Source organism: Bufo gargarizans, chromosome 4 (assembly GCF_014858855.1).
Source record: "Bufo gargarizans isolate SCDJY-AF-19 chromosome 4, ASM1485885v1, whole genome shotgun sequence".
Classification (NCBI taxonomy): domain Eukaryota; kingdom Metazoa; phylum Chordata; class Amphibia; order Anura; family Bufonidae; genus Bufo; species Bufo gargarizans.
Window position 1 is genome coordinate 531060420 of NC_058083.1, and position 13902 is coordinate 531074321.

The following is a 13902-nucleotide window of genomic DNA, read 5'->3' on the forward strand; positions in this document are numbered from 1 at the left end:
CTGTAATTTGCCCACTGGCTCCTGGTATCGCCCATACGGCTCAGGTAGGAGAGTGTTAGGTCCCGGGCTACTTGAGAAACCTTGACGTGGTGCCCGGGCTTAGACATGTTCTACACCGTAGGACATGTTGACTAATCTCTCAATTTTAAAATCAGTTTGAGGGTTTAGTGAGACTGCAGAGTGCACCTGTATTTGTTGTTGTTTTGTTATATTGTCCCCCTGAAATGGACTGAGTGGCTAGTCCAAAATGCGAACCACAGCTCCAATAATTGCTATGCGAGGGCTAGAGATAGCTGAGTACAACTCGTGATAACCAGAATAAGGCTACTTTCACATCTGCGCTTTCCCTTTACACTATTGAGATCCGGCAGAGGATCCTAATAGCGGGAAAAACGCTTCTGTTTTGTCCCTATTCATTGTCAATGGGGACAAAACTGAACTGAACGAAACGGAATGCACCAGAATGCACTGCATTCAGTTTTGGTTGCGTCCCTATCGTGGACAGAACAATGCTACAAGCATTGTAACCCTTTAAATAAGTGTTTATGAGGGCAGAAGTTCACAGCTCTACATGAGCTGTCAGTTGACAGGACTCTAAGACTAAATGCAAAAAGGATTTTTAGCTCAAAATGAGTAGAATGCAACAATAATAATAAAAATGCCCCCAAAGGCGTTCACAGCCTGTAAATGGAACCTGTCAGCACCAAAGTGGCCCCTAAACTGCCCTCAGTACTTTACCACTGATGTCATCTGGTTTCTAATGATGATTTGTCTAAGCGGTCCAATAGTGTTGAGCAAACTTGTGTTTTAAGTTCTGCGTCCAAAGTTCGGGTTATCGAAGCATCCCACCGTAACGGAATTTGGAATCCATAACGGGATTCTTCGATAACCCGAACCCGAACTTTGGAGGCAGAACTTAAAACAAAAGTTCGCTCAACACTACTGTCCAATAGTCATTATCGCTGTAGAACAACTTTTATTCTGCCACAAGGATCTTGAAGTCAAGGGGACAGCGACTTTCACACTGGAATTCAAGCTTGCTGCATCCTCTTCCCGCCCTTCACATTTGATTAATAGTCTTTTTCATTTTCTTCATGCGCAATTCCTTCTTGAGATCTTGTGCATGCGCTGTATGACAATGGTCTCTGGCTCACACAAGATTTCAAGAAGAAATTGTGCATGAAGAAAACGAAAAGGGCCTTCAATTAAACGTGAAGGGTGGGAAGGGAGTATGACAAGCTTGACTTCAAACGTTAAAGCCGCTAAACCCTTCACTTCAAGATCATTTCTGAATAAAGACTTTTTTTTTACAGCGATCATGTCCATGGGAAGACAAATACCTTATTAGAAACTTGAAGGAAGGCGCTGCGGAAAGTTTAGGGGCCATTTTGCTCCTGACAAGTTCCTTTTAATTACAATTAATACAATCTTTTATGACACCAGAAATCATTTGCAAACAACAATAACATGAAATACAGTGTACAGTATACTCCACTGCTGCTGGGGGGGGTCAGTAGATGGAGAGTACAGTATACTCCACTGCTGCTGGGGGAGGTCAGTAGACGGAGAGTACAGTATACTCCACTGCTGCTGGGGGAGGTCAGTAGATGGAGAGTACAGTATACTCCACTGCTGCTGGGGGAGGTCAGTAGATGGAGCGTACAGTATACTCCACTGCTGCTGGGGGAGGTCAGTAGATGGAGAGTACAGTATACTCCACTGCTGCTGGAGGAGGTCAGTAGATGGAGAGTACAGTATACTCCACTGCTGCTGGGGGAGGTCAGTAGATGGAGAGTACAGTATACTCCACTGCTGCTGGGGGGGGTCAGTAGAAGGAGAGTACAGTATACTCACTGCTGCTGGGGGAGGTCAGTAGATGGAGAGTACAGTATACTCCACTGCTGCTGGGGGAGGTCAGTAGATGGAGCGTACAGTATACTCCACTGCTGCTGGGGGAGGTCAGTAGATGGAGAGTACAGTATACTCCACTGCTGCTGGAGGAGGTCAGTAGATGGAGCGTACAGTATACTCCACTGCTGCTGGGGGAGGTCAGTAGATGGAGCGTACAGTATACTCCACTGCTGCTGGGGGAGGTCAGTAGATGGAGAGTACAGTATACTCCACTGCTGCTGGGGGAGGTCAGTAGTTGGAGCGTACAGTATACTCCACTGCTGCTGGGGAGGTCAGTATATGGAGAGTACAGTATACTCCACTGCTGCTGGGGGAGGTCAGTAGATGGAGCGTACAGTATACTCCACTGCTGCTGGGGGAGGTCAGTAGACGGAGCGTACAGTATACTCCACTGCTGCTGGGGGAGGTCAGTAGATGGAGAGTACAGTATACTCCACTGCTGCTGGGGGAGGTCAGTAGACGGAGCGTACAGTATACTCCACTGCTGCTGGGGGAGGTCAGTAGATGGAGAGTACAGTATACTCCACTGCTGCTGGGGGGGTCAGTAGACGGAGAGTACAGTATACTCCACTGCTGCTGGGGGAGGTCAGTAGATAGAGTACAGTATACTCCACTGCTGCTGGGGAGGTCAGTAGATGGAGCGTACAGTATACTCCACTGCTGCTGGGGAGGTCAGTAGATGGAGCGTACAGTATACTCCACTGCTGCTGGGGGTCAGTAGATGGAGTACAGTATACTCCACTGCTGCTGGGGGAGGTCAGTAGACGGAGTACAGTATACTCCACTGCTGCTGGGGGAGGTCAGTAGATGGAGAGTACAGTATACTCCACTGCTGCTGGGGAGGTCAGTAGATGGAGAGTACAGTATACTCCACTGCTGCTGGGGGAGGTCAGTAGATGGAGTACAGTATACTCCACTGCTGCTGGGGGAGGTCAGTAGAGGAGTACAGTATACTCCACTGCTGCTGGGGGAGGTCAGTAGATGGAGTACAGTATACTCCACTGCTGCTGGGGAGGTCAGTAGATGGAGAGTACAGTATACTCCACTGCTGCTGGGGGAGGTCAGTAGACTGAGAGTACAGTATACTCCACTGCTGCTGGGGGGAGGTCAGTAGAAGGGAGAGTACGTATACTCCACTGCTGCTGGGGGAGGGTCAGTAATGGAGAGTACAGTATACTCCACTGCTGCTGGGGGAGGTCAGTAAGGAGAGTACAGTATACTCCACTGCCTGCTGGGGGGAGGTCAGTAGAGGTGAGAGTACAGTATACTCCACTGCTGCTGGGGGAGGTCAGTAGATGGAGAGTACAGTATACTCCACTGCTGCTGGGGGAGGTCAGTAGACGGAGAGTACAGTATCACTGCGCTGGGGAGGTCAGTAGATGGAGAGTACAGTATACTCCACTGCTGCTGGGGAGGTCAGTAGACGGGAGCGTACAGTATACTCCACTGCTGCTGGGGGAGGTCAGTAGACGGAGAGTACAGTATACTCCACTGCTGCTGGGGGAGTCAGTAGATGGAGAGTACAGTATACTCCACTGCTGCTGGGGGAGGTCAGTAGATGGAGAGTAACAGTATACTCCACTGCTGCTGGGGAGGTCAGTAGATGGAGAGTACAGTATACTCCACTGCTGCTGGGGGAGGTCAGTAGATGGAGAGTACAGTATACTCCACTGCTGCTGGGGGAGGTCAGTAGATGGAGAGTACAGTATACTCCACTGCTGCTGGGGGAGGTCAGTAGATGGAGCGTACAGTATACTCCACTGCTGCTGGGGGAGGTCAGTAGATGGAGAGTACAGTATACTCCACTGCTGCTGGGGGAGGTCAGTAGATGGAGAGTACAGTATACTCCACTGCTGCTGGGGGAGGTCAGTAGATGGAGAGTACAGTATACTCCACTGCTGCTGGGGGAGGTCAGTAGATGGAGAGTACAGTATACTCCACTGCTGCTGGGGGAGGTCAGTAGATGGAGAGTACAGTATACTCCACTGCTGCTGGGGGAGGTCAGTAGATGGAGAGTACAGTATACTCCACTGCTGCTGGGGGAGGTCAGTAGATGGAGAGTACAGTATACTCCACTGCTGCTGGGGGAGGTCAGTAGATGGAGAGTACAGTATACTCCACTGCTGCTGGGGAGGTCAGTAGATGGAGAGTACAGTATACTCCACTGCTGCTGGGGGAGGTCAGTAGATGAGAGTACAGTATACTCCACTGCTGCTGGGGGAGGTCAGTAGATGGAGAGTACAGTATACTCCACTGCTGCTGGGGGAGGTCAGTAGATGGAGAGTACAGTATACTCCACTGCTGCTGGGGGAGGTCAGTAGATGGAGCGTACAGTATACTCCACTGCTGCTGGGGATGTCAGTAGATGGAGAGTACAGTATACTCCACTGCTGCTGGGGGAGGTCATAGATGGAGAGTACAGTATACTCCACTGCTGCTTGGGGGAGGTCAGTAGATGGAGAGTACAGTATACTCCACTGCTGCTGGGGGAGGTCAGTAGATGGAGAGTACAGTATACTCCACTGCTTGCTGGGGGAGGTCAGTAGATGGAGAGTACAGTATACTCCACTGCTGCTGGGGGAGGTCAGTAGATGGAGAGTACAGTATACTCCACTGCTGCTGGGGGAGGTCAGTAGATGGTAGAGTACAGTATACTCCACTGCTGCTGGGGTATGTGCAGTAGAACCTGGAGCGTACAGTATACGCCACTGCTGCTGGGTGAGGTCAGTAGATGGAGAGTACAGTATACTCCACTGCTGCTGGGGAGGTCAGTAGATGGAGAGTAAGTATACTCCACTGCTGCTGGGGAGGTCAGTAGACGGAGAGTACAGTATACTCCACTGCTGCTGGGGGAGGTCAGTAGATGGAGAGTACAGTATACTCCACTGCTGCTGGGGGAGGTCAGTAGATGGAGAGTACAGTATACTCCACTGCTGCTGGGGGAGGTCAGTAGATGGAGAGTACAGTATACTCCACTGCTGCTGGGGGAGGTCAGTAGACTGAGAGTACAGTATACTCCACTGCTGCTGGGGATGGTCAGTAGATGGAGAGTACAGTATACTCCACTGCTGCTGGGGAAGGTCAGTAGACGGATGAGTACAGTATACTCCACTGCTGCTGGGGGAGGTCAGTAGATGGAGCGTACAGTATACTCCACTGCTGCTGGGGGAGGTCAGTAGACGGAGAGTACAGTATACTCCACTGCTGCTGGGGGAGGTCAGTAGATGGAGAGTACAGTATACTCCACTGCTGCTGGGGGAGGTCAGTAGACGGAGAGTACAGTATACTCCACTGCTGCTGGGGGAGGTCAGTAGATGGAGAGTACAGTATACTCCACTGCTGCTGGGGAGGTCAGTAGACGGAGAGTACAGTATACTCCACTGCTGCTGGGGGAGGTCAGTAGACGGAGAGTACAGTATACTCCACTGCTGCTGGGGGAGGTCAGTAGATGGAGAGTACAGTATACTCCACTGCTGCTGGGGGAGGTCAGTAGATGGAGAGTACAGTATACTCCACTGCTGCTGGGGGAGGTCAGTAGATGGAGCGTACAGTATACTCCACTGCTGCTGGGGGAGGTCAGTAGATGGAGAGTACAGTATACTCCACTGCTGCTGGGGGAGGTCAGTAGATGGAGAGTACAGTATACTCCACTGCTGCTGGGGGAGGTCAGTAGATGGAGAGTACAGTATACTCCACTGCTGCTGGGGGAGGTCAGTAGACGGAGAGTACAGTATACTCCACTGCTGCTGGGGGAGGTCAGTAGACGGAGAGTACAGTATACTCCACTGCTGCTGGGGGAGGTCAGTAGATGGAGAGTACAGTATACTCCACTGCTGCTGGGGGAGGTCAGTAGACGGAGAGTACAGTATACTCCACTGCTGCTGGGGGAGGTCAGTAGATGGAGAGTACAGTATACTCCACTGCTGCTGGGGGAGGTCAGTAGATGGAGAGTACAGTATACTCCACTGCTGCTGGGGGAGGTCAGTAGATGGAGAGTACAGTATACTCCACTGCTGCTGGGGAGGTCAGTAGATGGAGAGTACAGTATACTCCACTGCTGCTGGGGGAGGTCAGTAGATGGAGAGTACAGTATACTCCACTGCTGCTGGGGGAGGTCAGTAGATGGAGAGTACAGTATACTCCACTGCTGCTGGGGGAGGTCAGTAGATGGAGAGTACAGTATACTCCACTGCTGCTGGGGGAGGTCAGTAGATGGAGAGTACAGTATACTCCACTGCTGCTGGGGGAGGTCAGTAGATGGAGAGTACAGTATACTCCACTGCTGCTGGGGAGGTCAGTAGATGGAGAGTACAGTATACTCCACTGCTGCTGGGGGAGGTCAGTAGATGGAGAGTACAGTATACTCCACTGCTGCTGGGGGAGGTCAGTAGAGGAGAGTACAGTATACTCCACTGCTGCTGGGGGAGGTCAGTAGATGGAGAGTACAGTATACTCCACTGCTGCTGGGGGAGGTCAGTAGATGGAGAGTACAGTATACTCCACTGCTGCTGGGGGAGGTCAGTAGATGGAGAGTACAGTATACTCCACTGCTGCTGGGGGAGGTCAGTAGATGGAGAGTACAGTATACTCCACTGCTGCTGGAGGGAGGTCAGTAGATGGAGAGTACAGTATACTCCACTGCTGCTGGGGGAGGTCAGTAGATGGAGAGTACAGTATACTCCACTGCTGCTGGGGGAGGTCAGTAGACTGGAGAGTACAGTATACTCCACTGCTGCTGGGGGAGGTCAGTAGATGGAGAGTACAGTATACTCCACTGCTGCTGGGGGAGGTCAGTAGATGGAGCGTACAGTATACTCCACTGCTGCTGGGGGAGGTCAGTAGATGGAGAGTACAGTATACTCCACTGCTGCTGGGGAGGTCAGTAGATGGAGAGTACAGTATACTCCACTGCTGCTGGGGGAGGTCAGTAGATGGAGAGTACAGTATACTCCACTGCTGCTGGGGGAGGTCAGTAGATGGAGAGTACAGTATACTCCACTGCTGCTGGGGGAGGTCAGTAGATGGAGCGTACAGTATACTCCACTGCTGCTGGGGGAGGTCAGTAGATGGAGCGTACAGTATACTCCACTGCTGCTGGGGGGTCAGTAGATGAGAGTACAGTATACTCCCTGGGGGAGGTCAGTAGATGGAGAGTACAGTATACTCCACTGCTGCTGGGGGAGGTCAGTAGATGGAGAGTACAGTATACTCCACTGCTGCTGGGGGAGGTCAGTAGATGGAGAGTACAGTATACTCCACTGCTGCTGGGGGAGGTCAGTAGATGGAGAGTACAGTATACTCCACTGCTGCTGGGGGAGGTCAGTAGACTGGAGAGTACAGTATACTCCACTGCTGCTGGGGGAGGTCAGTAGATGGAGAGTACAGTATACTCCACTGCTGCTGGGGGAGGTCAGTAGACGGAGAGTACAGTATACTCCACTGCTGCTGGGGGAGGTCAGTAGATGGCAGAGTACAGTATACTCCACTGCTGCTGGGGGAGGTCAGTAGACGGAGAGTACAGTATACTGCACTGCTGCTGGGGGAGGTCAGTAGATGAGCGTACAGTATACTCCACTGCTGCTGGGGGAGGTCAGTAGATGGAGAGTACAGTATACTCCACTGCTGCTGGGGGAGGTCAGTAGATGGAGAGTACAGTATACTCCACTGCTGCTGGGGGAGGTCAGTAGATGAGCGTACAGTATACTCCACTGCTGCTGGGGGAGGTCAGTAGATGGAGAGTACAGTATACTCCACTGCTGTGGGGGAGGTCAGTAGACTGAGAGTACAGTATACTCCACTGCTGCTGGGGGAGGTCAGTAGACTGGAGAGTACAGTATACTCCACTGCTGCTGGGGGAGGTCAGTAGACGGAGAGTACAGTATACTCCACTGCTGCTGGGGGAGGGTCAGTAGATGGAGAGTACAGTATACTCCACTGCTGCTGGGGGAGGTCAGTAGATGGAGAGTACAGTATACTCCACTGCTGCTGGGGGAGGTCAGTAGATGGAGAGTACAGTATACTCCACTGCTGCTGGGGGAGGTCAGTAGATGGAGAGTACAGTATACTCCACTGCTGCTGGGGGAGGTCAGTAGATGGAGAGTACAGTATACTCCACTGCTGCTGGGGGAGGTCAGTAGATGGAGAGTACAGTATACTCCACTGCTGCTGGGGGAGGTCAGTAGACGGAGAGTACAGTATACTCCACTGCTGCTGGGGGAGGTCAGTAGACTGGAGAGTACAGTATACTCCACTGCTGCTGGGGAGGTCAGTAGATGGAGCGTACAGTATACTCCACTGCTGCTGGGGGAGGTCAGTAGATGGAGAGTACAGTATACTCCACTGCTGCTGGGGGAGGTCAGTAGACGGAGAGTACAGTATACTCCACTGCTGCTGGGGGAGGTCAGTAGATGGAGAGTACAGTATACTCCACTGCTGCTGGGGAGGTCAGTAGATGGAGCGTACAGTATACTCCACTGCTGCTGGGGGAGGTCAGTAGATGGAGAGTACAGTATACTCCACTGCTGCTGGGGGAGGTCAGTAGACGGAGAGTACAGTATACTCCACTGCTGCTGGGGGAGGTCAGTAGATGGAGAGTACAGTATACTCCACTGCTGCTGGGGGAGGTCAGTAGATGGAGAGTACAGTATACTCCACTGCTGCTGGGGGAGGTCAGTAGATTGGAGAGTACAGTATACTCCACTGCTGCTGGGGGAGGTCAGTAGACGGAGCGTACAGTATACTCCACTGCTGCTGGGGGAGGTCAGTAGATGGAGAGTACAGTATACTCCACTGCTGCTGGGGGAGGTCAGTAGACTGGAGAGTACAGTATACTCCACTGCTGCTGGGGGAGGTCAGTAGATGGAGCGTACAGTATACTCCACTGCTGCTGGGGGAGGTCAGTAGATGGAGAGTACAGTATACTCCACTGCTGCTGGGGGAGGTCAGTAGATGGAGCGTACAGTATACTCCACTGCTGCTGGGGGAGGGTCAGTAGATGGAGAGTACAGTATACTCCACTGCTGCTGGGGAGGTCAGTAGATGGAGCGTACAGTATACTCCACTGCTGCTGGGGGAGGTCAGTAGATGGAGCGTACAGTATACTCCACTGCTGCTGGGGGAGGTCAGTAGATGGAGAGTACAGTATACTCCACTGCTGCTGGGGGAGGTCAGTAGACGGAGAGTACAGTATACTCCACTGCTGCTGGGGGAGGTCAGTAGATGGAGCGTACAGTATACTCCACTGCTGCTGGGGGAGGTCAGTAGATGGAGAGTACAGTATACTCCACTGCTGCTGGGGGAGGTCAGTAGACGGAGAGTACAGTATACTCCACTGCTGCTGGGGGAGGTCAGTAGATGGAGAGTACAGTATACTCCACTGCTGCTGGGGGAGGTCAGTAGATGGAGAGTACAGTATACTCCACTGCTGCTGGGGGAGGTCAGTAGATGGAGAGTACAGTATACTCCACTGCTGCTGGGGGAGGTCAGTAGACGGAGAGTACAGTATACTCCACTGCTGCTGGGGGAGGTCAGTAGATGGAGAGTACAGTATACTCCACTGCTGCTGGGGGAGGTCAGTAGATGGAGAGTACAGTATACTCCACTGCTGCTGGGGGGGTCAGTAGATGGAGAGTACAGTATACTCCACTGCTGCTGGGGGAGGTCAGTAGATGGGTACAGTATACTCCACTGCTGCTGGGGAGGTCAGTAGATGGAGTACAGTATACTCCACTGCTGCTGGGGGAGGTCAGTAGATGGAGTACAGTATACTCCACTGCTGCTGGGGGGGTCAGTAGATGGAGAGTACAGTATACTCCACTGCTGCTGGGGGAGGTCAGTAGATGAGAGTACAGTATACTCCACTGCTGCTGGGGAGGTCAGTAGATGGAGAGTACAGTATACTCCACTGCTGCTGGGGGGGTCAGTAGATGGAGGTACAGTATACTCCACTGCTGCTGGGGGAGGTCAGTAGATAGAGTACAGTATACTCCACTGCTGGGGGAGGTCAGTAGATGGAGAGTACAGTATACTCCACTGCTGCTGGGGAGGTCAGTAGATGGAGGTACAGTATACTCCACTGCTGCTGGGGGAGGTCAGTAGACGGAGGTACAGTATACTCCACTGCTGCTGGGGGAGGTCAGTAGATGGAGAGTACAGTATACTCCACTGCTGCTGGGGGAGGTCAGTAGATGGAGAGTACAGTATACTCCACTGCTGCTGGGGGAGGTCAGTAGATGGAGAGTACAGTATACTCCACTGCTGCTGGGGGAGGTCAGTAGATGGAGAGTACAGTATACTCCACTGCTGCTGGGGGAGGTCAGTAGATGGAGAGTACAGTATACTCCACTGCTGCTGGGGGAGGTCAGTAGATGGAGAGTACAGTATACTCCACTGCTGCTGGGGGAGGTCAGTAGATGGAGAGTACAGTATACTCCACTGCTGCTGGGGGAGGTCAGTAGATGGAGAGTACAGTATACTCCACTGCTGCTGGGGGAGGTCAGTAGATGGAGAGTACAGTATACTCCACTGCTGCTGGGGGAGGTCAGTAGATGGAGAGTACAGTATACTCCACTGCTGCTGGGGGAGGTCAGTAGATGGAGAGTACAGTATACTCCACTGCTGCTGGGGAGGTCAGTAGATGGAGAGTACAGTATACTCCACTGCTGCTGGGGGAGGTCAGTAGATGGAGAGTACAGTATACTCCACTGCTGCTGGGGGAGGTCAGTAGATGGAGAGTACAGTATACTCCACTGCTGCTGGGGGAGGTCAGTAGACTGGAGAGTACAGTATACTCCACTGCTGCTGGGGAGGTCAGTAGATGGAGAGTACAGTATACTCCACTGCTGCTGGGGGAGGTCAGTAGATGGAGAGTACAGTATACTCCACTGCTGCTGGGGGGAGGTCAGTAGATGGAGCGTACAGTATACTCCACTGCTGCTGGGGAGGTCAGTAGATGGAGAGTACAGTATACTCCCCTGCTGCTGGGGAGGTCAGTAGATGGAGAGTACAGTATACTCCACTGCTGCTGGGGGAGGTCAGTAGATGGAGAGTACAGTATACTCCACTGCTGCTGGGGAGGTCAGTAGATGGAGAGTACAGTATACTCCACTGCTGCTGGGGAGGTCAGTAGATGGAGAGTACAGTATACTCCACTGCTGCTGGGGGAGGTCAGTAGATGGAGAGTACAGTATACTCCACTGCTGCTGGGGGAGGTCAGTAGATGGAGAGTACAGTATACTCCACTGCTGCTGGGGGAGGTCAGTAGATGGAGAGTACAGTATACTCCACTGCTGCTGGGGGAGGTCAGTAGATGGAGAGTACAGTATACTCCACTGCTGCTGGGGGAGGTCAGTAGATGAGAGTACAGTATACTCCACTGCTGCTGGGGGAGGTCAGTAGATGGAGAGTACAGTATACTCCACTGCTGCTGGGGGAGGTCAGTAGATGGAGAGTACAGTATACTCCACTGCTGCTGGGGGAGGTCAGTAGATGGAGAGTACAGTATACTCCACTGCTGCTGGGGGAGGTCAGTAGATGGAGCGTACAGTATACTCCACTGCTGCTGGGGGAGGTCAGTAGATGGAGAGTACAGTATACTCCACTGCTGCTGGGGGAGGTCAGTAGATGGAGAGTACAGTATACTCCACTGCTGCTGGGGGAGGTCAGTAGATGGAGAGTACAGTATACTCCACTGCTGCTGGGGGAGGTCAGTAGATGGAGAGTACAGTATACTCCACTGCTGCTGGGGGAGGTCAGTAGATGGAGAGTACAGTATACTCCACTGCTGCTGGGGGAGGTCAGTAGATGGAGAGTACAGTATACTCCACTGCTGCTGGGGGAGGTCAGTAGATGGAGAGTACAGTATACTCCACTGCTGCTGGGGGAGGTCAGTAGATGGAGCGTACAGTATACTCCACTGCTGCTGGGGGAGGTCAGTAGATGGAGAGTACAGTATACTCCACTGCTGATGGGGGGGTCAGTACATGGAGCGTACAGTATACTCCACTGCTGCTGGGGGAGGTCAGTAGATGGAGAGTACAGTATACTCCACTGCTGCTGGGGGAGGTCAGTAGATGGAGAGTACAGTATACTCCACTGCTGCTGGGGGAGGTCAGTAGATGGAGAGTACAGTATACTCCACTGCTGCTGGGGAGGTCAGTAGATGGAGAGTACAGTATACTCCACTGCTGCTGGGGGAGGTCAGTAGATGGAGAGTACAGTATACTCCACTGCTGCTGGGGGAGGTCAGTAGATGGAGCGTACAGTATACTCCACTGCTGCTGGGGGAGGTCAGTAGATGGAGAGTACAGTATACTCCACTGCTGCTGGGGGAGGTCAGTAGATGGAGAGTACAGTATACTCCACTGCTGCTGGAGGGAGGTCAGTAGATGGAGAGTACAGTATACTCCACTGCTGCTGGGGGAGGTCAGTAGATGGAGAGTACAGTATACTCCACTGCTGCTGGGGGAGGTCAGTAGATGGAGAGTACAGTATACTCCACTGCTGCTGGGGGAGGTCAGTAGATGGAGAGTACAGTATACTCCACTGCTGCTGGGGGAGGTCAGTAGATGGAGAGTACAGTATACTCCACTGCTGCTGGGGGAGGTCAGTAGATGAGAGTACAGTATACTCCACTGCTGCTGGGGGAGGTCAGTAGACGGAGAGTACAGTATACTCCACTGCTGCTGGGGGAGGTCAGTAGATGGAGAGTACAGTATACTCCACTGCTGCTGGGGGAGGTCAGTAGATGGAGAGTACAGTATACTCCACTGCTGCTGGGGGAGGTCAGTAGATGGAGAGTACAGTATACTCCACTGCTGCTGGGGGAGGTCAGTAGACGGAGAGTACAGTATACTCCACTGCTGCTGGGGGAGGTCAGTAGATGGAGAGTACAGTATACTCCACTGCTGCTGGGGGAGGTCAGTAGATGGAGAGTACAGTATACTCCACTGCTGCTGGGGAGGTCAGTAGATGGAGAGTACAGTATACTCCACTGCTGCTGGGGGAGGTCAGTAGATGGAGAGTACAGTATACTCCACTGCTGCTGGGGGAGGTCAGTAGATGGAGCGTACAGTATACTCCACTGCTGCTGGGGGAGGTCAGTAGATGGAGAGTACAGTATACTCCACTGCTGCTGGGGGAGGTCAGTAGATGGAGCGTACAGTATACTCCACTGCTGCTGGGGGAGGTCAGTAGATGGAGAGTACAGTATACTCCACTGCTGCTGGGGGAGGTCAGTAGATGGAGAGTACAGTATACTCCACTGCTGCTGGGGGAGGTCAGTAGACGGAGAGTACAGTATACTCCACTGCTGCTGGGGGAGGTCAGTAGACTGGAGAGTACAGTATACTCCACTGCTGCTGGGGGAGGTCAGTAGACGGAGAGTACAGTATACTCCACTGCTGCTGGGGAGGTCAGTAGATGGAGAGTACAGTATACTCCACTGCTGCTGGGGGAGGTCAGTAGATGGAGAGTACAGTATACTCCACTGCTGCTGGGGGAGGTCAGTAGACTGGAGCGTACAGTATACTCCACTGCTGCTGGGGGAGGTCAGTAGATGGAGAGTACAGTATACTCCACTGCTGCTGGGGGAGGTCAGTAGAAAGCTCCATTACATCAGTCTAGTAGAGGATTTGTAGAAACCTCAGCTTCACCTACCTGATGATCCAGTGGGATATTTGGTTTCTCCTCTGGACAGTCCTGGGAATACTGAGGACTGGGACATCTCTCTGGTGGATTCTCACTAGTTCCATCTGTAGGAAAAACACAATACATTTTCTATATCCAATAAACACCTGATGAGTGAATGACATCCATGGCTGCTGACATCCCCATTTCCTGCAGGCACGGCCACTGGTGTGGTTACCTGATTCCCCAGTCCGGTGCTCTGTGCCTGTCAGCATCTCACTGGTTCGTCCACTCCACGCTGATCTGTGACCTGTTCTTTGCCTGCAGTCCCTCTGTCTGCCTGTAGGGCGTGTACTTCCTCTATCT

At 52.4% G+C, this 13902-nt stretch overlaps 1 protein-coding gene across 1 annotated transcript in view; it reads right to left on the minus strand.

Annotated features, from left to right (window-relative positions):
- The window catches only part of LOC122935559 (gastrula zinc finger protein XlCGF26.1-like), a 28359-nt gene extending 14548 nt beyond the window's left edge, over positions 1–13811 (minus strand). The window contains exons 1-2 of the mRNA XM_044291327.1: positions 13775–13811; positions 13567–13661 (exon numbers count right to left, since the gene is read on the minus strand). Of these exons, the coding sequence (XP_044147262.1) occupies positions 13567–13661; positions 13775–13811 (132 nt within the window). The remainder of the gene's footprint in view (positions 1–13566; positions 13662–13774) is intronic.
- Between the last annotated feature and the right edge of the window lie 91 nt (positions 13812–13902).